Here is a 25,218-nt window from a genome sequence, read left to right on the forward strand (position 1 = left end):
TTGATAACGTTACTCGCGATGATAATCCCGAGGTTGTAATCAAGTGGTGCATGCGATGATGTCAGAGATATCTAGACTGGTCTTGTACCAGACTAGTCTAGATATCCTGGATGATGTCTGTTACATCAGTACAGTATGCAGCGATGAAATGGATTACAGAATATAGATACATCACTCCGCAATTGTGCGTGCATAATAATTGGTTGGTTGTTGTGTGAAGCCATATATCGTCACGGTCATTATCGAAAATATTTGCGCGAATGTTATGCAGTGTACACCGTACAGTTCGTTTATAGATAACAAGGGCCCTGTGGATATACTGCTGTGCCAGCTGTATCACTCAGGTATCAGCTGTATCACTCAGGTATCAGCTGATCACTCAGGTATCAGCTGTATCAGCTGTATAACTCGGGTATCGGCTTTGCACTGCTGCCCACCACAACTACTATTATGACCAATTACTTAATGCAAAGATAAATTTTTTTCGTGATTTCCTTGAGAAATAGAGATTAATTTAAAAATCCAATTTTTTATCAATCATACTGCTTCAAAGTACATTTTGCAATAATTTTTTTGTGTGTTAACGGAATCCTACATGGATTTTCAAGTCCGCTCCCCCCCCATTTTGTTTCGTCCGTAACTTTTTTTTCCTCGAGTTCAGAGCGAAAATGTTGATTTTTTTCAATTCCTTGGCCTCAAAATTCTATAATTAGACATTTTAATTGATTCTCCACTATCATTACAGAAAAAATATGGATTTTAAAGATTTTTGCATGCAGCGCCACCTAGTGACATGAGAATTTTGAATCTCATTATCTTTTGAACCGCTGGAAATTTTTAAATCTAATTTTTTTAATGAACCCAGAATTCATAAAATAACAACATTTGTAAATATTGGACAATTCTGAGGGTATGCATTACAGCCCCTGTTAAGTTATAATGGAATTAGCCAGCTGTGATACAGCAGATACAGCTGTATATCCAAAGGGCCGATAACAAGTTATCTGTAGTTTGTTCCGGTTTACTAAATCCTGAGATTTAAGTCTAAGTTTACGCGCTGCGATCAACCACTCCACGCCACAGAATAGTTCTAAGGTCAAAGGATAAAAAAATCATAGGGTCAAGGCCAAAAAGTCAAGTATCATGGTTCTACGGCCAATCGTTTTCAAATACCGGTATACAAATATTGATATTCCCAAGATCCTGACGTGAGTGAACAGGTTGCAGTGGTGTGCACTGTGCAGGTTCGACACAACCTTAAGGATACATCAAACCAGTCAAGGTTGAAGAGCTCTGGCCTACATATACCATGTGTATAGTAAGAAAAAACAAAGTCAACTGTTGTATGCTCCACGGCAAACCGCAATTGCGATTAGCATCAATCCCCAATCTTGCAGCAGCTAGAGAAGTGCACATAGCTGACATCGGGTTTACATTCTTCATCATCGACTACTCTCAGACATCATAAATTTTTTGCCATATAAGGCCCATCCAGTTCATACCCAAGTTTTCGGTAATAGTTTCTAGTCCCCACGCCGGAAATTACAAGAATTTTTGAGGAGCCGTGCTCTTCGCTCGCGATTCTTTCCGCCTCTTCCATCAACAAAGTTCCAAATCCTTGGTGCTGAAATTTTCCGGGGTCCCGTGAGCTTACCGGCACAACGCTGCCGTATACATGCAACTCTCGGACGATCGACACGCCTCTACCCTTCACCTCGGGTCTGGAAGAGTCGTCAGAGCATTTACGAAGTCTGAGAAGTCCGATTAGTATGTCCTGTTGCGGATCCTCGTAACTCAGAAACACTTCCCATCCGCCGTTCGCGACGTAGTCTCTTCTGATCAGTTCCACCTCATACGGCTGTACTTTTTGGTGAATTTCTTGAATGCCAACTTCTCGCGTTCGCACGTCCCGACACTTTGTGCCGAAGTCTTGCATCCTCGCCAAGGCGAGTTCTCGTAAATTTCCATGCTCCACACCGGACGTAACTAGCGGCATTGGGATGTCACGTTGTACTCTGTATACTCTGGTCCAAGGCGGTACTAGCGCGAGGATACGTGCCACCAAGTCTACCAACGTAGACGGAGGATAGCTCCTATATCGACCTGTTTTCCATAGCTCATAAAGACCAGTGCCGCGTATCACTAAAGTAGGGTATAATTTCATGCCATCCGGCCGAAATTGAGGATTTTCAAAGAACTCGACAAACTGTTCGATGTCTCTCTCGAGGTCGACATTAGGCAGATCGGGCATCATATGTGCAACAACTTTGAAGCCCGCGTCTTTTGACAATTGAAAGCTCTCAGTGACTGCTTTCACCGTGTGACCACGGTTAGTGTCGCGTGCAACATCTTCATACACACTCTGCACTCCGATTTCAAGTCGAGTGCATCCATAAAGAAGCATATCGCTAAGATGTTTCTTAAGACAGTAGTCTGGCCGTGTCTCGATCGTAATTCCAATACATTTTGTGTTGCTCCTTTCAGAATATTTCACAGCTTCTTTTACATCGTTGCTTGTGTGACCCGACAATGCATCGTGCAGATTTCGAATAAAGTAATCTCTGTATGTTTCCGGTAGAGACATGAAAGTGCCACCCATTACTATGAATTCAACTTTGTCTACGTTATGACCGAGCTGCTTCAGTTGTTCCACTCTGTGACGCGTCTGCAGATAAGGGTCGTAGCGAGCTCGGATAGCTCTCATTGAGGTCGGCTCATAACCGGTATAAGATTGCGTTGAATATTCAAAATCAGAGTCCGGGCCGCCAGGGCAATACACACATATATTCCCAGTCATGTTAATGTGTGGACATCGATGAGGTTTGCACATTACAGCCACAATCGCAACACCACTGGCAGTTCGGACTGGCTTTGCGCGTAGTTTGGGGAGTAATACTTTTTTGTATCTGTGCGGCACTGCAGCAATAATATCGGTTAACCGAGGCTGAGAAGAGAGTCCGTACTTGCTGGAGATCTTGCATTTCAATTTGTTTAGATTTACGTCCCGTTTTTTCTCGTGTGCTTCGATGAGCTGGTTGATGATGTCAGCAATCGTGACGGCCATCATTTCAGCCTGCGTCGCAGAAGATAGCTGCTCTTTTCCCATAATAAATTTTAACCTTGCAAGATTTTAGGAACAATTAGAATACAATCATTATTTCCAAAAATCTTTGCTGGCAATGACTAGCACATTCAAAATATACAATGCATCATGTCACAAGCTGTAATTATGAACATACTTAGGTTAATAGTTCATAACAAAAATAATATGGCCTTTTAGAATAAAGTAAAACATGTTTACTGATTTTTTTCAATCCTGACAGTAGCCCTGGCAAAGTTGACATTGCAAATAACAGTATTAACGAATAAAGCATGATAAAAATATTACAAAAAAGATATGGAGGTGCAGTGGATCAAGTACTCAGAATATCGGTATTGATACCACCTCTTTCTAGCTTCAAATTCTTTAAAAATGCATCGACACGAGCATAATTGGCAGAAACATCATTTTCTCCGTCAGCAGGTTCTAATGTATTGATGTTAGAATATTCTTTGGCATTTTCAATTTTGTCAAAAGCTCTCTGGTACTGAAGAACCGAGCCGTAAAAATCCCAAATAGAGAATTCTGGCCAGAGTGGTTTCAAGAAGGACAAATATGAGAAAGAACTTTGCCAAAGCAAAAAATCGCTCAATCGAACCTCGCCGGACGTTCTGATTAGCAAATCTACAGTTGGAATTTCAAGTGTCTTAGTAATCAAGTCTTCCGTTATGTCCTCAGGTAGCAAGATACCTTGCTCCACGCCAGTGGCAATTTCTCTGATAGCAGCAGAAATCTCCAGCCTAGATGTGTACGCCAAGCAAATGTTAAGCCGACATTTATGGTTCAACTTAGTTACATTTTCAATCTTGGCAGCAATTTCTTGAATATCCGATGCAAGAAGTTTCATTTCACCAACAATTTTGATGCAGACACCGTGTTCTTCGAGTTTCTCTTTTTCAGACATGATTCTCTCAAACTTCTGCCTTGCAAGTTCCATCAATCCATCAACCTCGTCTTTGGATCTTTTGAAATTTTCCGCACTGAAGGCATACACAGTTACTTCTTCGACTCCCAGATCTTGACACCACTTTAATGCTTCTGCCAGCTTATCAAACCCTTTGGAATGACCTTCCAGTTTCACAACTTGCTTCTTTGCGGCATATCTTCGGTTACCGTCCATTATAAAAGCAACGTGACGCGGTATCTTACCCCGTTTTATAATTCGAGCAAATAGGCTTTGGGCCCAAGACGGTTCAAGGCTACCATCATCCCTTATCAGAGACATAATATGGCTTGGCCCTCTCTTCGCTAGTTCCTGTCCTTATCTGAGTGCTATGGAAAAGAATAAATATTCAAGTCAACTGCCGTACCTCACCGTATTTATTGTGAATACGGAGTTTCGATAATTGTGAGTGACTGACACATGACATGCGATGATGTAAACATTCGCAATCAATCAACCCTATCATTAAAGCCGTTGATATGTTGCGAATTCCGTATCCATCGTAAAATAGAATAACCGGCCTGTCTCCATATTCATTATTTCATTAAACGATAAATTTAATGTCCGAACAAAATTTACAATCGGATTCCGAAATAGCACATTTATTTAAATCGCGAGATGGCTGTAGAGAGTAGATCGTCGACACGTCATTTTTACCTCTATGGGCAGTTCTTCAAGCTTTGGTCTGGTTTAGATTTACTGTTATCTTAGCGTTATTTCCGTGGTGATTGAGGTTCACTGTCATTGAGATTGGATCGTAGGCTCCTCTAACAGGAAGGGTATCGCTTCCCATACATTATTTTTCGTTTCATGGTACTACGATATCTTGATGCACTAAATAATATACAGAACTCTTGCAATTTTCTGAGTGATATCAGCAAGTAGAGCAATGAGCATTGCTCATTGAGCATCGTTACTTGAAATTTTGTTGATGATCTGCAAGATTCATTTCTCATATACTGATAACCCGAATTCGGGATTGTGTCAGCTCCACATCTGCATCAAAATTTGGTTGATAGCTACCTTTGCAGTCACAGTCCATGAAGAAATTCCTTCGATTTACACTTGAGTGGCCTGACACCCTAGTAACAGGGGACGAGGGGAGTGTAGCTATTGGTTTGGCGTTTGATGAACAATGTCTGGAATGCATGCTACAGTTAATATGGCAAGGTTCTTGAAATAGTAAGCAGTTTGCCTGACGCCATCAGAGTGTTTGTTGTAGGTATATAATAACATCATTTGTTGTATAGGTTATGAATTGTTGGTGCAAGTGTACGACGTACGTCAATTTTGTCTTTTACTCACTGGTCATATACGGTATAGCCAATGAGCATAGAGCCGAGAATAAAAGACTAAATACAGTAACACTAAGCATGTAAATTGCAGCATGGTCAAATTATGGTACCATCTAATTCTAATTGACTGATTCAAAAGGGGTGCCTTTATTTTGTACATGCAAGCTAATGAAAAGCTAATGCAGCTAATTAAGCTAAGGAAAAGCTAATTAAGCTAATGAAAGGCTAATTAAGCTAATGAAAAGCTAAGTAAGCTAATGAAAAGCTAATGAAAAGCTAATTAAGCTAATGAAAAAGTAAGCTAATGAAAAGTAAGCTAATGAAAAGCTAATGAAGCTAATTAAGCTAAGGAAAAGCTAAGTAAGCTAATGAAAAGCTAATGAAAAGCTAATGAAGCTAATTAAGCTAATGAAAAGCTAATTACGCTAATGAAAAAGTAAGCTAATGAAAAGTAAGCTAATGAAAAGCTAATGAAACCAGCGAATGTAAAAATGAAGCCAATGAAGCAAGGAAGTAAGTCCAGGTTAGTATTTTGCTCATATGATTCTGGATGTATCAAATCCGAAATTTTAAATCCAAGTTTAGAATCTGGATATTCGATTCTCAATAGGGATTTTTGAATTATGATTGCAATAGTGCCAATTCAGACCTAACTGCACCCTGTAAACCGGAAGATTTGACGGCACCGACAGGTTTGTTTTGAGGCGTTCATGGTGTGTCTCGACTACTATGGTCATGGTCATGGTCATTTACACCAGGCAATTTTCTACATTTCTATTCCGTAGCGGCCGACTTGTACAACGGCCCACATTCTTGGCTTTTATAAGACACCGCTTACACGGATGAGATGGCACCTAGGTAGGAATTCTGGAGTCGACCTCGGTCGGACTCGAACCCACAACCCATTGGTGTTGCAGCTGTGGATTATACCACTACGTTATCTCGCCACTACATACAGCGGTGATCTCTGACGAAGTTTTTCTGCCTACTCGGTGCTAAAGTGCCAGCACGCCTAACATGATAATGTGGCCGGTTATGTTTGCAAACTGAATTTGATAGCGTGAACGAACATGAACATCAACGACATTTCAAAGGGAGTTCATTTCTTGATGGTAATTAGTTAGGAAGGCAAGGAGGATTTGAAAACAGCATTGTCTCACAAGCTCCAGCATGCCTGCTATTAGGGATGGTGTGAACGTGAGGTTCACGTTCGCGTTCTGTGTGTGAACCTCGGAAATTTAGAGGTTCGCGTTCACAACAGAACCTTGGTAGGTTCTACACTGTGAACCTTTTTCATATATTACAATTTTCACTTCATTACAACATCTTTGGTTCATATTTATTGCATTTCAACTGCGGGCCACTCTATACATGGCGCTGGCAGCATTAAAAATCAACACTAAACAAGCATGCACCTTGACAATCTCAAATGTTTTACTTGCTTTGTAACAAAAGTTTGCTCGAAATATCCAGGTTTCCGTTTGTGAATATTGAGTGACTCTCTGTTGTGAGTTTGACCCGCATTCAAAAACATCACGAGCAATATGCGTACTTGCGTAGTCAGCGAATTATGCTTATTCAACCAATCAATGAAGTTGATACCGTTTTCTGATGAAAAAAAATCTAGCAGGCGTACGGGGTCAATCTTGACTTCATATCTTTACTGCATCAATAAAACCAAATCCATACGATTGAGGTGTTGGCCACTGCTGTGTAGTGTATAACTTGTTAATGGCGTAATATTTGTAGCGAGTATAGAAACCTGTTTTACACTCAGCTCAATATCAATGTAGCGATACTCAGACGCCGAATACATTGTCCGGTCTGGTCTCGACCGTTAAGGCGTAAGTTTATGTTCCCTGGTAAGTCCTCCTCGAAATTGTTGGCAAAGCGACGGAAGATATGGATTTTATGAGAGTATTATATCCTTTAATTGCCTCAGTTGATACATTTAGGGTGAAGATAATAAAGTTGGATTAGCAATAAAGTTGATTAGCGCGTTCGTCAGGATTTATCTACCCAGGATTAAGGAAACCGGTTGATCGCGGCGCATAAAGTTAGTGTTAATCTCATGATTTAACAAACTGGAACAACTGTAGATTTCTAGTTATCTATAGAAACTGCGTACCATTCCTACGTCTAATTATTCCGGATAAAGACCGTGCCTATTGTCTCCTAGGTTATGGCTTCACTAAACAATCAACGAATTATGTATTCCTACCCGCCATTGCAAAGCGATATCCGTTTCTTAGCTGTACCGTACGAATTGGACACGACTTTCATTTCGCGATGATGATAATTCTACCTGTTAAAGTGGCAGTATCGTCATTAGCAGGCTGCTGCTTCATTACGGAGATTGTGGGATCTCTAAGTTTCATTCACCAACTAGCAGCCTATGTATAACGCATTTTCGGATTATGATGCAACAGATAACGTCACTTGATTGAAAACTCGGGACACCGCGACTAACCATCGCGCGTAACCTTCTCCAACTTCATGCGTCGCGATTAGCAGTATTTAATCACACGATTAGCATTCTTTTGGATCAGCCAACTTTATTATCTCCACCCTCGGGGACATATAAAACACCAATATGTAGGCCTACTTCGGAAATGTGGTATTATGTGGCCCGAGTCGTCGGTAGGTATCGTGTACATTAATATAGGCTATCACATCATCGAAAGATAGGGTTGGAATTAGCAATATGACGTCACGTGACGTCATGAGGTTCACGTTCGTGTTCACACAGAACATTTCAAAAAGGTTCGCGTTCACACGAACCTGAACCTTTCAGAGGTTCACACCATCCCTACCTGCTATTAATCAACGCATCATACAAAACTGGATTAACCCGTTTCGGCACGCGATATGTCTGGTAAACCGAATTCGCGTGGATATTGGTTGCGGGCTTGACAGTAATTTTTATTTTACAAATAAACTTCACATCATGATCGACAGATAATAATTTAGATTATTGATCGTTTTCTTTAGAACTGAATCATTCTGCGCATAATTTCAAAATTGGGAAGACTTCTTTTTCGTTACCTTTGCGAAACTTAAATGACGTAAGTGAGACATCGGCACCATTGTCATCCTGATAATGAGCAATGAGTAAACTAACGTTGAAAACGTCCGGATATGTACTACTTTGTAATTGCATATATTTGCTGCGCTGAATTGGGATATTCACGTATCATTTCTGCTTTATAATATTTCACAGGGAGGGGCAAGGTATAGCCTATCGACTAGCGAGTCGTAACGCATTCACGCTCGTGATCTTTTATTATAGTATCCGACAAGAATAATGCTTAGCGCGGAATATACTTGACTAGTTCCGCTTTAGTTCGCTTGAATATATTCACAGCTCCGCAGCTGCAAAACGAATTGGTTGGGAGTTCGAATCAGGCCCAAGTCGGTTCCAGTATTCCTACCCAAGTGTTTCTGGTTTATGTAGGGTGTGGGCTTGTACTGCTCGTACGATCCGCGTAGACGGTGTCTTGCAAAGGCCCCGACCCATAATAGTCGGTGGATCAGGAACCGTAATAACGAATACCAGCCTGGGGTAAAATGACCAATGACCATCCTATAGTCATAGAAACACCATTAATACCAACCTACTACGTTAGTGTGACCACTGATAAGTGTGACTAACTGTCTCTAACATTAATTTTGTAATTCACATATAGATACATCATTTGTACGTGTACTTGAGGTAGAGTTGCAACGTCACCACGTCACCACAGAGTTAACATGTGTTTATCAAAGAACCTGATTGTGACGTCCCCTCGCTTCAGAAATTGTGCAAAATTTGCAACTTTCCCCGCGCGACAGCGCTCGTAGTAATCCCATTGGGGTCATCAGTTGAGGTAGCGAAGGACAGTGGAAAGGATAGCAATTCTCATTGTTTTTCCGCAACATCGTTGCGTTTTCGTCTTGGATTATGTCTCATCCTTGTACTGTTTGCGGACTTGATTGTTTAAAGTCCGACGAGTTCGTCGAATGCTACGAATGCAACAGATACTCTCACTGTTCTTGTGCTAACGCACACATTTCGCAATTGCAATCAGCGAAGTTTTTCGATGCGTGGTGTTCAATTAGCTTCCTTGTTACATTAGCTTCATTAGTTTTTCATTGCCTTGTTTCATTAGGTTTTCATTAGCTTTTGATTAGCTTACTTCTCATTACCTTAATTAGCTTTTAATTAGCTTCATTAACTTTTCATTGGCTTACTTTTTATTAGCTTACTTTTTCCTTCGCTTCATTAGCTTTTCAATAGCTTTTCATTAGCTTACTTAGCTTTTCATTAGCTTTTCATTAGCTTACTTAGCTTTTCATTAGCTTAATTAGCTTCATTAGCTTTTCATTAGCTTACTTTTCATAAGCTTACTTTTTCATTAGCTTAATTAGCTTTTCATTAGCTTTTCATTAGCTTACTTAGCTTTTCATTAGCTTAATTAGCCTTTCATTAGCTTAATTAGCTTTTCCTTAGCTTTTAATTAGCTTCATTAACTTTTCATTAGCTTACTTTTTATTAGCTTACTTTTTCCTTCGCTTCATTAGCTTTTCAATAGCTTTTCATTAGCTTACTTAGCTTTTCATTAGCTTTTCATTAGCTTACTTAGCTTTTCATTAGCTTAATTAGCTTCATTAGCTTTTCATTAGCTTACTTTTCATAAGCTTACTTTTTCATTAGCTTAATTAGCTTTTCATTATCTTTTCATTAGCTTACTTAGCTTTTCATTAGCTTAATTAGCCTTTCATTAGCTTAATTAGCTTTTCCTTAGCTTAATTAGCTGCATTAGCTTTTCATTAGCTTGCATGTACAAAATAAAGGCACCCTTCAAAAGGATCCCTAACCAACCACCATATTTTGTATCTGGAACAGTAAGTTAACAGTGAGTTCCTAGTTGCTCTACATACATTGTGGACAACATATTCTTATTTATCTGCTTCACATAACCCATTAATTATACATTTTACAATTGCCCCCTTTGCACTGAACTGTAAGCACCGAATGGGCAATTCTTAGCATCAATGTTGCATATATTTACCACTTTTCATATTTTTCTTTAACCGTGCATCAAGCTGTGCACTCTCAATAAGTACAGATGTTGACTTAATTGGCATAGCACGTCACAGTTGAATGTGTGAGTTTTCACTATTGTTAACCTTGTTTATCTGACAGTATTAGACAAGTGATCATTTGCAGTAATAAGATATTGACTCTGGCAGCTACAACTCGAATGCCTCTTGGATCAAAATCACACAAGACCAACTAGAGGAGCATTATGGAGGCAATGTTACAACCGTCACTCTATACCGTCAAAGCAATCATAATACTGGACAACGACGGAGAGCGGATCATTTCAAAGTATTACGATGACACCTACCCGACAGTAAGGGAACAAAAAGCCTTCGAAAAGAACCTTTTCAAGAAGACATACAAATCTGACTCGGAGATCGCATTATTGGAAGGACTCACTGTAGTTTACAAGAACAATGTCGATCTGTTTTTCTATGTTGTCGGGAGCTCGCAGGAAAACGAGCTCATGCTCATGGCTGTTCTCAACTGCCTCTTCGATACCATGAATATCATCTTTCGTAAAAACGTTGAGCGAAGAATACTGCTGAGGCATCTTGATAGCGGATTCCTAGTTGTGGACGAAATAATTGATGGCGGTGTTATAATGGCAGTTGATCCCACGTCTGTAGCAGACAGAATTGTGATGCGGGGTGAAGACATTCCTTTGACCGAGCAGACTGTTGCACAAGTTCTTCAATCGGCCAAGGATCAAATAAAGTGGTCTCTTCTAAAATAGTACTAATATGTCCAAAGGTACCTAAACTGATATTCCCCATCAATGACGTGGACGCTATGCCAACAGTTTCGGACCCTGTCTCAGCTCGTAGGACAAGATGTGCATTTTTGAGCGAACGGTGGTAACTACGGCTTCTTTATCTGGATTTGCTCTCAATATGTGTTCATGTAGCTATTATTATGGTGAAGTGACCAGTGCTAATGTAATGTACGTCTGAAACAGTAAATACATTTATTGATTATAAGCGCATAAAATTGTGCAACTTGCAATTTGCTGTATAAAACAGCCGATTGGTAGATGGAGAGTCATTATCTCATATTGTTCACCTTAATTACTAAGCATGACGGCAATTCCCAATGTCAGAATTTCATGTGGACAGTCGTTGAATATATTTTGACGATGATAAAGCCAGAGCAAATCGATGGCAGTGATAGAGAGTAGATCGTGCCATCAGGAGGACCCTTGTAGAGTGGATTATGCTGGCAGTCGGGCTGGGCACACTGGGAGATGATTTTATACTGATATTATAGCCTTTGCTCCATGCCACTAAGAGTTCATTTTTCAATGAAAATTATATTTTCCACTGAAGGTAGAAGCCTTGAAGAGATTTGTTGTATCGCAGCTATGGAACATGTTTTACAAAGCTACGTACGTTAGTGGAAATGACATTTCTGTGAAATCGTGACAAATCCAAACCATTGTCATGCAGTGCAATAAAATGAGCATGGTCAAAATACGAATATCTTCAATGTGATGTAGAACCAACTTTATATTCTTTGTGGTCGCATAAAAGATACTTTTCACATCTTCTATGCTGTTATAAGCTCATATTATGAGTGATACAGATACTCAACTCGAGGCGTAATACTTTTCCAGAATCGAATCATTCAGCTACTCGATTTGCACATCGCAAACTGGAAGGAGGATCCAACTCGAACTGCTTATTCTTCTAGAAATTTTCCTATGTAGACAGTTAGTGTTTGCTTGAGTTGACCAGCTTCGATCTGAACGCCACAATCATTGCACCTTTTCGAACTCCAGGGCAATAGTCCTAAGTAGGCGCAGTTGCCTTGAGATCACGATGAATAGTATGCATCATGACAAAATCGCACCTAATAATCACAAATTTAGAAATTCTGCAAACTCTTCGTTTTCCTCCATCATATTCCACAGTTCATCTTGCACCTCATGTGGAGTTGGAGTTCGACTTCGCAAATTGAAATTGAATGGTTGCCTTAGCGATTTTCCGACAACAAAACCTTCAATATGCGACTCGTTACAATCAGCTGTTTTCCATTCTATGTCGGTGATGAGGCTGAGTAAATTTGAAATTTGTATCTTATGTGACTTCGAAGAGTTTTCTGATTTTTCCTCGTCTGATGTAACGGAACTCTTGATGAGGTTTTCCTTGATTTTCCCTTTAATGGCATCTTTTGCGATAACAAGATCTTCCAGCTCCTTTTTCAAATTATCTCGCTCCTTTGATAATTCCTCTATAACTTGTCCGCTTGAATTCACACGCTCCTCCAGCTTCTGACATTTCACAGAGAATGTATCCGCGACTTCACTGTATTTGGCCACATTTGCACAGCTTCCGATATCCTCACGATTGGCACCAATAGCCGATTGGAGCAAGGAATTCAAAGATTCATCAACTGCTGCTACTTCTCTCTCAGCATTGGTAATTCTAGATTCCATATTGAATTTATAGATTCTTGAGAAAACACAATCTTTTCAAAATACGCTGTAAATTGTGCATATTTGGTAGGCTTACCATATTTTGGAAATCTAAAAAGAGGACACTTTCAGAAATTTCAGACTTGCAAAACCGGGGAAGAATTCTCAAAAATAGGTGAATTTTTCCCACTTAGTGATCGGTTGACTAAACATAAAAAAAAAGGTCATCTTTTCGCTCAGAGCTCAAAATACCGTTTTTCTCACCGCATTCCTAGGTGGATGACTAAAAAAAAGGTCATCTTTTCGCTAAAATCACCGTTTTTCGCTCCGAAACACCCGCCGGCCCGATTGGAATCGCTGGCCTTTTTGCCTGATATATCAGATTAGCAGCGATGATTTTCCAAGTTAAAGTAATTCAATAAAAAATAATTCAAAAATGAAATATAGTGTGAGCACAGGACACCGATTTTAAACAGGCCCGCCGGAGCGTCACTTCTGTGCTAATTTACGGCATATCACTCGCAATTTGCTCTAAATCTGACATCAATTTTCAAAAAAGAGGACAAAAGGGCGTCCTCCGAGGACACTTTCAAAAAAGAGGACGTATGGTAACCCTAATATTTAGGCTACGGTGCGACTTAATGTCATTTGTGATGACGAATGTAGCGTACTTATTCTGTGCCTATGAAGTATGATTCTAATAGATGTCAACAAGATCTTGAGCCAAAGTGACAGAGAGTTATTTTCATTCTGTGTTCTGCATGAAGGATCGACAGTAGTTGCAGTATAGGGTTCTCCATTATTGTGAAGTATTTCTAGATAGCAAGTACGTACTGGTGGTCAATAGTCTGCTTTAAAGGGATACACGTTGTAGAAGTAAATAATAAGATAGCACCCCCTATTATTCAGTTTATTATGTGTGATCAATTGTGTATAAGCGTTAAATTCGGGTAGTACCGTAACGCACAGAACTGTAACAGCATTGCAACATATACAAAGCATTCCTCTCTGAGCATTTCAACAGACTCTCACTAGGAACTAACGTCAGTAAGTGCGGTTAACCATATATACGAAATATGCAAAGAACTCTTGTCACTGTGAACAATGGCTAATTCAGATTGGGAATTATGATGACCGATTGACCGATATGTTGCTGGCCTGCCAAGCTCGACGCTCGTCAAGCTAGTGGATCAGGAGCTACCCGCGAAAATAGTTTTACCACAGGTGGCAACAGAGGGTATAGCGGTATAAAGATTGTGGTGTCGAAGCATAGCTTTTGTAAAGAAGTGTCTACTCGTCCGGTACCGGACGAATAGACGTAGGCCCTTTCTCAGGCTATTCGTCCGGCAGATCTGTCAGCCACCCTAAATGTTAGTATTCCCGGATCAGACACCTATATATAGGGTTACCATACGTCCTCCCTTTGCAGGTTTTTTGAAAATGACCTACTTTTTGAGGTTTTCTCCTCTTTTTTGAGAATTTTTGTTAAATGTAGGGCAAATTCGACTGAGATACAGTAAATCAGCACTGAAGTAACGCCCCGACGGCTATTTCGGGAGCTGAACCGGAGTTGACCTTTATTGTCAAGTGACCACGAAGTGGGATTTTCGCGATTTAGTGTCTTTATTATTGGGTGCCCTTCCTCCAGGAAATACGCATCATTTATATAAAATAGGCATTTCTGCGTCAGCCATATTAACGTTTTTTCTTCATTCTTGGCAATAAGCTACTAAGGACACACACTTTCTACCCGAAAATGTAGGAAAGTATATTTTGTTGTACTCTGGTTGTACTACAAAAAATTTTAATTATTTCTACCATAAAACTGGGCAACGATTTTGAACGAAAAACTTGTTGACTTAGATTTTGCAATTAACCAATTTAATGTTGATACTCCGAAAAAAAGCCCCGAAATTACTCAGACTATCTTTCTGATCGGAGGACTAACCTACTTCTACATGACAAACTGAAAATAGCCAAAAGTAAGTAAGTAGATCGCAAAATATCACGAAGTAGAAGTAGCGGGAAATTAGATCTACTTGAGTAAGTGTTCAAGTAGCGCAAAACTACTTTGAGTACTTCAAAAAAGTAGAAGTATTTCGTTACTGACGTAACTGACCACCTCTGGTAACAGGCCTGGAATGAAAAGATAACGAACGTCGCTGAACAATCGCGCCTCGGGTCGAGCATGCTTTGGCTCTTATCTATCGATGGCTTGGAGACAGTGTATGCTGATTAGCGATTGCGAGTAAAGAGCGACATCGCGAAACGGACTGACATCGAATGTCCCCAAACATGTGCGTACGTGTCAAGGCTGTAGTTATAAGAGGAAAAAGGTTTGAACCATCTGAAACCGCTGCTATTGTAGAACAGATTCCATTAACAACTCGGACATTTTGACTCGCGCATATCGTTGCCGAGGCTATGCAATACGGGTTGATAAGTGTGCGTATTTAATTGTCCACGAGAGATCAGGGACTCGCTAATTGACAACACTTCCGTACTCGTTGGCAAGCTTATCATACACATAAGTTTCTCAACACGAGGATATTGCATAATCGTCATTTACGCATGTACCTAACCCTAATGAATTTATGCTATAATAGTAAATTCGAAAAAAATGCTACCCCCTCCCTTTTTCAACTGGCTACGCCCCAGTTCGCCTTCAATGAGTTAAAAAGATTAACTTACGGTATTCCCCAATAATTCCCGACAAAACTTTTCTGACTTTGTGTGCCTGTCATCTTGTGTGGATCCTATCACGTATTACCTCGGCAGCTTTTGTCGATGAACATCAAGTTCACAGGGCGGCTTGCTTGTTTAAATCAACAAGAACCAAGGGTTTTACATTCCACCATCATATGCGTAGCTAACATAAAAATTTGACTGGGACCAAAGTTTTCAAACAATAGGATGACGTCACGAATATCCTGCCTAACGATTGATGGCAGAATGCCAGAGTCGGAATTTCGGAGGGGTATTCGCGCTTTTGAACCATGGCTACGCCACTGACACCAGCCAATGCTTCTGATACTTTCGTCATAATAATCACAACGATATCACAAACCACGTGTGGTGTATCTCATGACAACGGAACGTAAATTCACTTTGTTTTCAAGCATGTCCAGAGAGAACATTGAAAAAATGGTAAATTTCATCATCATCATAAACTGCAACTTCAGTCTGACACACAGTACATTTCACTGGATGGTATCGAGATTGTGACACTGAACCAGTCTTTCCATTGTCGTTCTCCAGTGCAGTCACCACAGCCTGACCAGAGGAAGGGCCACGTCTCTTGTGCCGTTTGAACTCCCTTTTGCGTTTCTCTTTATAATGCAGTACTTCTTCATATTGAACCGTGCAATTCAATACGAACATTGCGCGAAACTGATTTGGATACACTGCATGCCTACAATACAGTAATCTGTGTTAGATATGCAATTACCTAGTGGAAATTGCGCGATTAATGTACCGACCTTTGACAGTCCATGCATAGGACGGTCATACAGGCTGGACAAGTTAAAACAGCATCGCTATCGTCCGCCGCAGCTCGATTATTCTTTTTCTTGCCTTTCTTTGGCCGCCTAAAGAATAAAGCACATTTATTTACCGTAACAGGCCAATATATGACTTCCAACATTAATCAGATAACTACCTTCTGCGTTGCCTGTCGGCCCACTTTTGATCTTCGTCATCAGCTTTAGGATCATACAACAGCTCGTCATCAGTTAACCGCTGCCTCTTTGAACAGCCTACGAACAAAAATCCTAGGATTGATCCCCTACAACTACAAATATGAATCAGTGCCCCCATAGCAGCTTGACATCACATATGCTAGTAGAGTATTTCAGTTTAATATGATATAGTAAGATAGGGTAACCATGTTTTGAAAATCTGAAGAGGTCACTTTTTCAAAATTTTCAGATTAAAATACCGGAGTAAATTCCGGAAAAATTGGTCAATTTATTTCGAGTTTATAGTCGGTAGACTAAAAAAGGTCATATTTTCGAATTCACTCCAGAAATATACACTTTTATTGCATTCTATGTTGGTTGACTAAAAAAAAGGTAAACTTTCTGGCTCAACTCCCAAAATACCCGTCGGAACGTTATTAGAGTTCTAATTTCCTATATCTCAGTTGAATTTTAACATACATTTTGCCAAAATTTTCAAAAAGGAGGACAAATTCATAAAAAAGAGGACATTTGGGCGTCTACGGACGACACTTTCAAATGGGTCAAAAGAGAGGACGAATCCTCTTAAAAGAGGACGCATGGTAAGACTATAGACAGATGACGTAATACGATATATAAGATGACTACATGTCTACAATGATCACAGCTTTGACATTGATGTAATTCACTCGGACCTTTTAGGGAAATAATTTGGCATCTGGATAATATCGTCATGTTGTGGGAGCATTTGCAAAGATTATTCACTAACCTTCTTCATCAGAATCAAAGTAGATCTCATCATAATATTTAGGTTTGGAGGCATCAGCCGTTTGTGAAGTGCATGGTTGTCCAGGGATTGCAGACTTTTCTGGAAAATTGTAATGTTAATATCGCACGATTGCAAAAAGCAACATCAATATACCTGATGGTGGCAACGATTTCCACTTATTTTCTATGTCCTTCACTTTCTGATCAAGCTCTGTCTTCATTACTTGCTCAAAATCTTCGTCTGAAGACGACGCTTCATCACCTGTGCACAAAATTAGCAGCTTAAAGCGTTGTTTGACATCACAAACATTTAAGACTGGCACAAAGTTCTGAGCAAACAGTCTGAACACAATCTCGCATCTGGGGACGATCAACCACATTAATGATCACACTTACCCTACTGTACCTGTTAGATTTTTAAGGGCTTTCCGCTTTTGCTTCGGTGTGCCGTATAGAAAGACATCAATTTCATCCAGAACCTCTTCCTCGGAACTAAACAAGAATGTTGCAATGAAGACTAGAACGATGAATAATTGAAATGGTTATGACTTCAATAATTATTGTATTATATTGTTTTATTATAATAAATGCTTGGTCTCGAGCTACAGGAGTGGATGATCTTACGCGAGTCTTCCAATGATCAGACGAAACAAGCAGACAAATTCAATTCAACCACAAGATTCCGTTGCACAGTGAAAGTTATTTGAACTTCATTGCTGACCAACATATTTTGCAAAAAAGCAACGCAGCACAGACATGACTGCAGTTCAAGAGAAAAGCAGACAAGAAAACCACAAGTAAACAAAAACAAATGAAAATCAGTGAAAAATGTTACTCATTACCTGCTTCTACAAAACCTTTCATCGTCTGAATCATTACTGATATAATAGTCATATCCATCGATGTTCGGTAAAGTCATGCTCTTCTTTCTTGTGACAAAAGCTTCTACCACAATAATACAATGGTTGGTTACAAGGCTCTAGCCAAAATTCTGTTGCAGAAAATTCATGAGTAAACATCTTACATTTTAAACCCGGACACTACCAAAATCTTGAAAAAGAACAGCGCATTGCCAGTAAAAGGCTAACATCACAGCCCAAAGATGTGGTTAACCGGGATATTATTCTCACACATTGATCAGGTTAACCTTCTTAAGTAATTTCTTATCAATTTATTTTCATTCATATTGGTTTGTGGCAAACATTCTGTTTGAAAAGCATAATACGATGGAAAATTTACGTCTTGTCCATAATAATTTACTTTTATTGCTGCTACTTCTATTTGTACTAGTAATAATTAACAAATAGAAGAGATCTTAATATATTGTTACACTATAAGATGAGGGTATAATTGAACGACAATCTAGGGGTTGGTTGTTATTAGGAACACAATTCATTCAAGAACCAGGTTACTTCAGGAGCCTAATGATCCTAATTCTATTGTTTTTCCGCATATTCATAGCTATGGTAAACATTGAAATGTGTATAATGATGCGTCCCCACATGCTTTGACACTTCCCAAAATTTGAAAAGGAAATTCCAAGAACAAGGGCATGTGAGCAACTCAGAAACACACAGAAAACATAGCAATAACCTAAGCTAGCACTTTGATGCATTAATAAGAATCAATTTCGCACTTGGAATACGATTTTTCAAGCATAAGAATAAATTATCTTCAAAAAGTCACTACTTTAGGCTTTTTCACAACTGTACTAGAGGCAGACTTCTTCTTTTCTTCATCACTCTCATATAAAGTCACCTCATCATCCAAACTAACGTACGAGCCAATGCCATTAGACGCGAGTCTATATGCCGTCACTTCACCCTTTATCCGTCTTTCAGGACAGTCTTTCTGAAAGTGATCAACGGAACCACAAAGTCTGCAACATCCCCCACTGGGATATAGTCCACGTGGGTTATCCGGACAGCTTTTTGAAAGATGTCCTTGCTCGCCGCATACGAAACACTTGGCAAAGGCGAATTCCTTTCCTATGGGGACTTTTGCGGAACATGAATGCGAAGTATGTTCGGTTGATCCGCACTTGAAGCAAACCCCGGTGCCTTGTTCGTTGTCATGTAAAATTCGAGGGCAATCGGCCATGCCATGGCCTGGCATACGGCAATGAAAACAAACCATCCCATCGATTTTTCGCCTCTGTCTCTTTACCTTTCTGTTCTCAGATCTCTTGTCCTTCTTTACTGCCAGTTTCCGAGCCTCTTCCCGTTGTCTGCTGCGGTCGGCTGATTTTGCTCCTAAGAACGGACGATTGTGCTTCTCACTTGAATTGCTGCTCGATGCTTTTCCAACGTCGTTCTTCAGATGCTCCCATTTCGAGCCACGAGTTGGAAGCTTTTTCTCTTTAAGTCTTGTCCAGCGAGTCATTGAAGTGATTTGAGGATATGGGAATAAAACAAACTAAGCTAAATATGTATTAGAGTGTAGAAAGCTCAAGAAAAGCATTTCCACAAAAAGACAACCGTCATAAACATCATAGCGGTAGGAGGTGGTAGGTATTTTCCTCAGATATAAGTTTGATAATAATTTCATCATTTCAAAACGTCGCCAGATAGTGATAAAATGAAACAATTGGAAAGAGTCAAAACGACTTGAAGCAGTCTTTCAATCAATAACCGCCTTAGAAGTTGACCTAGGTCCTAGAACAGGGGTTCTCAGCCCTTTCTTGGCCGTGGCCCATTTTCCGGTTTAAAAATGTGCTGTGGCCCACCTGATATCTTATAGTCATATTCCTGTTTAATGCGTGGTCACTGGTCATGGACAGCGCCGATATGCCTATTTCTCTAAAATATGCGCATTTTTCTCTAACTGATGATATTTAAATCTCGATCTTCCGGGATATAAAATCGCGCGAAGCGCGAAAAAAATTCAAGTTGAATAAATATCCTCCAACAAACGACCAACGAAATAATCTTGGGCCTCTTCGAGTTCCTCCAATTGAGGGTGTGGGTGCGGCAGTTACGGCCCTGGTAGATCATAAGCAAAAACTCCTTCAAGTATATAGATTATTTTCGTGCGCTGCTCCATTCGCGTCGCGAAACACAATGATCAGATCCCCGCACTGTGTGATTGGGACTTTAGTGATACTATTGTGGGGAATATTATAATCATTCTGGGCCAGCATCGAACAATTCATTGGTGAATGGGGTACTACAGAGAAGTGAAGAAAGATTTTTCAATATGCATGATGTACTTTGTATGTCTTGTACCAAAACTATACTGAAGTTGCGATGTCAGAATATTCAATCCAATGATACAATCAATTCCTGTGACTCTTTCATTATGTACAATGATTTTCAGGCCGGACATTTTAAACCGACTTCAAAGATTAATGCGCTCCGATAAATCCTCAATCCATTAAGATTCGTTGCGGTGGTGCAGTATACCTCCGCCAGAAGTTGCTAATAATTTGCAATTATGGCTACGTTTAGCTTACAATAATACGGCCTGCCGAAGTACAGTAAATCTGTACATAAATTTCACTTCATTGCGAGTTCATTGCATGCCCCTCAACGGCATACGACATATGACCCTGCCGGAATACTTGGTTAATTAAGCATTATCTCAGTTATTACACTGGTCTACAAATTTCAACTTTTTTTTTCAGGTTTGGGTATTGACAACTGATTTTGGCTAATTTTGGGGCGCTGATTTCAAAAATGACCTCAGATTTTCTCCACCACATCACGTTTTTGAGATATGAAATATCCCTAATTTGAAGAAAAAATCAATTTTTGACCCCCCTCTGTTTTCAAAACAAGGAAATCTGATGCAATAAACACTGTTTTATCTGCAATAATCCAGCTTTAATTAGCAAACAAGCATTCTATATTATATTCAAACAAATTTGCATTGTATTTAATAAAATTTCATGCTTTGGAGTAAAAAATATGCAGGCAAAAGAGCAACTAACAAAGCTGGTACAAACGTGACATTATATCGCAATGAACAATGAAAGAAGATTATTAGAACATCACAATCGTCCTCGAAAAGTTGTAGTAGCATGACCATGGCTGGCTCATCTGTCTAGATTTGAAAATGGTGAACTTTATGCTGGGGCAACAAAGTGGCTACACCGAATAGGCCTACCTGTTAATACCTGTTTCCTATGCTACCGGGACAGCAGGGTCAAGGATCACCACTGGAACATAGATGAGTGGCCTCCGAGGTTCACATTGACGCCTGGAGACAAAAATATCATACGTGATCAGTTTGTTGATATAAAAAAGATCCTCTTGCCTCCTCTTCACATCAAACTTGGTCTCATGAAACAATATGTAAAAGCTTTGGATTGTGAAGGGGGGTGTTTTGAAGGATATATGTTATGCTTTTTCTGGTCTCAGTGAAGGGACAAAAGAACTGGGATTATCAATGTAACTCAAATTAGGCAATTGTTGAAGGATTAAAATCTTGTATAATCAATGTTGCCATTCGAGGCTAAAGCTTGGAATGCTTTCGGTGCTGTTTTTTTTTGGAAACAGAAAAGCAGAAAATAATAAAGATCTCTCAAGGGAGCTACTGCTTAGTTATGGAGATTTGGAATGCAGGATGAGCATCAAAGTCAACGATGACGAGCCATGCGGATGAGTTTAGACAAAACCTTGGGAAAGATAATGAAGAACAGGGTGAACGTTTCAGCCAAGATATTCAAATTATGGAGGCACGTTATCAAGGTCGGTGGGATTAATAGATTCATTTATTTTCCACACCAGTAAAAATCCGGTACGAGCAAGGACAAGGACACAGTCGCCACCTGTATACCTGGAATTTCGTATGATAGCCGACTATTGATGGAGTTGGTAAAGAGAAATTCCAGATGCTGTTCGTAAAAGAAAGTCCCTCAAAAGAGAATTTTGAAGCTTATAAGTGAAGACTTCATATTTTATGAAAGCTCTTTTTTTTACTGTTTCTGAACTGGGCGTGCCCAAGTCCCTGTCTTCAGAATTTCTGCACTTCATTGTAATGTCTATGTGCGTATTGTGTGAACTCTAGGCTGTAATTCAGATAATACCTTGTTACTGTCCTATCCACATGTTCGTCAGCAATAATGTAGCATTTAATTTTATTATGGTTGCTCTTTTGCACGCCTATTTTTAGTACCGGGGCACAAGACAACTCAAATTTGTATGAATGAAACATGGAATGCTTGTTTGCTAATTAAAGCTAGATTAGTGCAGGTAAAACAGTGTTTATTTCATCAGAATTCCTTGTTTTGACAAAAGAGGGGGGTCAAAAATTGAATTTTTCAAAAAATTAGGGATATTTCATATCTCAAAAACGTGATGTGATGGAGAAAATCTGAGGCCATTTTCGGATTCAGCGCCCCAAAATTATCCAAATTCAGTTGTCAAAACCCAAACCTGAAATTTTGTGTAGACCAGTGTTATAGGCTTGAAATTATTTTAGTTGCTGTTAGCCGTAGGTTGTCATAGCCAGTATAGAAAAAGTCACCGTTTCTCCGTAACGTTTTCAAATTGTACATGCTGACTTCATACGTGCTACTACGTCTAATCAGAGTCGGATGAAAAGCTTCATGTAGCCTACGTATAATTAGATAATACGAATATATTTTTAGCGAATAACATAAGAAATATAACTAAACTTAAATTAATTCTGAAATTTACTAAAGAGCTCTGTGGCCCACCTCAAAATGCTCTGTGGCCCACCAGTGGGCCATGGCCCACCCTTTGAGAACCTCTGTCCTAGAACATGGGAATTCAGTAAGAGGGATACAGACTGAATGAAAGCAACCGAAGATCACCTATATTGGACACGCCACAGGCGATCATAATGAAAGTGAACCGATATGGGTCGGACAGACTATAGATTGCTAACCTACGGATAGATACGCAGGTCTCGTCGTTACGCTCCGGCAAGCAGTTACACTTACTGCTGAGCAATCTAAAAGCAGCATAATTGGTTGTGTTATAACTTGCGACCCGAGGGGTGAAATTTAATGAAACTGGTCTTAATCGAGAGCTACTGTCGCACTAATTCTGAGAATACGAATTAAAATCTTGTCAGGGAAATGGAACCACGTCAAAACATCCCTCAAAGTCTGAAAATCGGCATTGTTTTGAACAATCGCTTCACGAAATTGCCATTGTTATGTTCATCGTTTTGCGGTGATGCCATTGTTGGAACAATGCCGATTTTCAGATTTTGAGGGCTGTTTTGAGGTGGTTCCATATCCCCGACAAGATTCTAATTTGTATTCTCAGAAGCAGTGCGACAGTAGCTCTCGATTACGACCAGTTTCATTAAATTTCACCCCTCGGGTCGCAAGTTATAACACCACCAATTATGCTGCTTCTAGATTGCTCAGCAGTAAGTGTAACTGCTTGCCGGAGCGTGACCACGTGACCTGCGTATCTCTAACCGTAGGTTAGTAATTTATAGACAGACACTGCAGTCATCCTGGCGGAATCTCAGCGGAATCTTTGCACACACGTGAAACACCTCGAACGATCAAGTGAAACATTGTTGAGAACGAATTGTGGAGATTAACCCTGTGCGTGTCAACAGTCAAGTGACATGGAATTTCGACTTCGAGGGTGGGATTTTGGAAAGAGTCTGCGAACTTTGGGACCAAAGGTGATACAATATCGTTATTTGGCACATTATTTTCACAAATTTATCGAGTAATATACGTTCAACCAATATATTTGATGAATACTAATATAACTGACTGATTGATTGATTCTATTTCAGTGTTGAGCGCTTGCAGATATCACAACAAAGCCATCAAGATCACGGGATTGCATAATTCTTCACCATCAAATATTTTCAGAGCTTACTCAGTCCAGGTTTACTCACAATTCGAAATGAAAGTCTGCACGTATAGACACTTATTTGATGCCGACACGCGCCTATAGGAATATACCTAACTTTCTACCTCATATTTAAAAGTCTTGCGTGACTACAAATACAACAATTACGCCATCACGGAATCGGTATTGGATAGTCCTTCAACATAAAATGAATTTCGGAGTCTACTGAGTCCGGGTTTACTCACAATTTGAAACGAAACTTTGCGCGTATAGACACTTTTTTGGTGTCGACACGCGCCTATAGGAATATACCTAACTTTCAGCCTCATGTTTAAAAGTCTTGCGCGACTTCAAATACAACAATTAAGCCATCACGGATTTAGTATTGGATAGTTCTTTCACATAAAATGAATTTCAGGGTCTACTGAGTCCTGGTTTACTCACAATTCGAAACGAAAATCTGCGCGTATAGACACTTATTTGATGCCGACACGTGTCGTCGCGGAAGTCGTTTTGCAAAAATTTTGTTCGGTGTTTGTCTTGCATGCATAAGTTCCACGCTGCCATACATGTACAGACACCACACGACAAAGAATCGGATTGAAGGAAGTCGCAACAAAATTCCTTCTTTACGTTGCTCGCATTTATCCCAGAAATATTGGTGAGGTATTCTGTAATGGACGATAAAATCCTGTATTGCTCCTCTGTATCACGGGTACCAGAGGAATCGTAAAAACTGATTGTTTTTTTTTTGTTTGTTTTTGAAAACAGAGAAGAACAAAACGATTAAAATCCCGACGAATGAGAATTGATAGTAGTATGAAGCGGCATAAGTGCCGATTGTGATCGAGAATAGTGGTTGGAACTGTTTGAGGCTTCCTTCCAGAAATTATCAAATGACACGTGTCCATATCCAGATACGCAAAATGATCATCCTTCACCCGACAATTTCCATTGCGCGCACACTGGATTACAAAGGCATTAACGATACTGTCTGTCAGCCATCCTGATCTAGTGTCATTTGCCATGATTTCATTCAGATCTTGAACGATTTTCTCCGATGGATTGGGGCAGACAGACAGTATATCTGCATACGTAACATCGGCGTGGAATTTCGAACTGATCGCAGTGTCTGTCAATTTCAGACCGACAGT

At 39.8% G+C, this 25,218-nt stretch overlaps 6 protein-coding genes and 1 long non-coding RNA gene across 7 annotated transcripts in view; 2 read left to right on the forward strand and 5 right to left on the reverse strand.

The window, feature by feature from the left end:
* The window catches only part of LOC145449982 (uncharacterized), a 337,566-nt gene that overhangs the window by 51,224 nt on the left and 261,124 nt on the right, over positions 1-25,218 (forward strand). The gene's annotated exons all lie outside the window — the stretch shown is intronic.
* Positions 1,171-3,110, reverse strand: LOC145449396 (elongator complex protein 3). Its single transcript, XM_080327744.1, has one exon. The coding sequence runs from the start codon at positions 3,104-3,106 to the stop codon at positions 1,463-1,465; it is 1,644 nt and encodes a 547-aa protein (XP_080183870.1). The 5' UTR covers positions 3,107-3,110; the 3' UTR covers positions 1,171-1,462.
* Positions 3,120-4,477, reverse strand: LOC145449397 (dehydrodolichyl diphosphate synthase complex subunit DHDDS-like). Its single transcript, XM_080327746.1, has one exon. The coding sequence runs from the start codon at positions 4,323-4,325 to the stop codon at positions 3,414-3,416; it is 912 nt and encodes a 303-aa protein (XP_080183872.1). The 5' UTR covers positions 4,326-4,477; the 3' UTR covers positions 3,120-3,413.
* On the forward strand, positions 10,488-11,411 carry LOC145449399 (coatomer subunit zeta-1-like). The gene has a single exon (XM_080327748.1). It carries the CDS (start codon positions 10,627-10,629, stop codon positions 11,155-11,157), a length of 531 nt encoding a protein of 176 aa, XP_080183874.1. The 5' UTR covers positions 10,488-10,626; the 3' UTR covers positions 11,158-11,411.
* LOC145449398 (uncharacterized) lies at positions 11,881-12,976 on the reverse strand. The gene has a single exon (XM_080327747.1). The coding sequence runs from the start codon at positions 12,853-12,855 to the stop codon at positions 12,277-12,279; it is 579 nt and encodes a 192-aa protein (XP_080183873.1). The 5' UTR covers positions 12,856-12,976; the 3' UTR covers positions 11,881-12,276.
* LOC145449446 (E2F-associated phosphoprotein-like) lies at positions 15,894-18,267 on the reverse strand. The gene is made up of 7 exons (XM_080327804.1): positions 18,122-18,267; positions 17,686-17,771; positions 17,434-17,541; positions 17,281-17,379; positions 16,493-16,589; positions 16,314-16,421; positions 15,894-16,246 (listed from the first exon to the last, which is right to left on the reverse strand). The coding sequence occupies exons 1-7, from the start codon at positions 18,196-18,198 to the stop codon at positions 15,949-15,951; spliced, it is 873 nt and encodes a 290-aa protein (XP_080183930.1). The 5' UTR covers positions 18,199-18,267; the 3' UTR covers positions 15,894-15,948.
* On the reverse strand, positions 18,269-23,559 carry LOC145449447 (uncharacterized). Its single transcript, XM_080327805.1, has 2 exons — positions 22,990-23,559; positions 18,269-19,926 (listed from the first exon to the last, which is right to left on the reverse strand). The coding sequence occupies exon 2, from the start codon at positions 19,659-19,661 to the stop codon at positions 18,954-18,956; it is 708 nt and encodes a 235-aa protein (XP_080183931.1). The 5' UTR covers positions 19,662-19,926; positions 22,990-23,559; the 3' UTR covers positions 18,269-18,953.

The sequence above is a fragment of the Botryllus schlosseri genome, chromosome 11 (assembly GCF_051294905.1).
Source record: "Botryllus schlosseri isolate E-star chromosome 11, Bs_hap1, whole genome shotgun sequence".
NCBI lineage: Eukaryota > Metazoa > Chordata > Ascidiacea > Stolidobranchia > Styelidae > Botryllus > Botryllus schlosseri.

Coding starts and splice junctions, on each gene's coding strand:
- LOC145449396 (XM_080327744.1), bottom strand. CDS start 3,106: ATGGGAAAAGAGCAGCTATCTTCTGCGACGCAGGCTGAAATGATGGCC.
- LOC145449397 (XM_080327746.1), bottom strand. CDS start 4,325: ATGTCTCTGATAAGGGATGATGGTAGCCTTGAACCGTCTTGGGCCCAA.
- LOC145449399 (XM_080327748.1), top strand. CDS start 10,627: ATGGAGGCAATGTTACAACCGTCACTCTATACCGTCAAAGCAATCATA.
- LOC145449398 (XM_080327747.1), bottom strand. CDS start 12,855: ATGGAATCTAGAATTACCAATGCTGAGAGAGAAGTAGCAGCAGTTGAT.
- LOC145449446 (XM_080327804.1), bottom strand. CDS start 18,198: ATGACTTTACCGAACATCGATGGATATGACTATTATATCAGTAATGAT. Junction 17,542..17,685: donor AGCCCTTAAAAATCTAACAG/GTACAGTAGGGT, acceptor TTTTGTGCACAG/GTGATGAAGCGTCGTCTTCA. Junction 16,422..16,492: donor GCCGACAGGCAACGCAGAAG/GTAGTTATCTGA, acceptor TTTATTCTTTAG/GCGGCCAAAGAAAGGCAAGA.
- LOC145449447 (XM_080327805.1), bottom strand. CDS start 19,661: ATGACTCGCTGGACAAGACTTAAAGAGAAAAAGCTTCCAACTCGTGGC.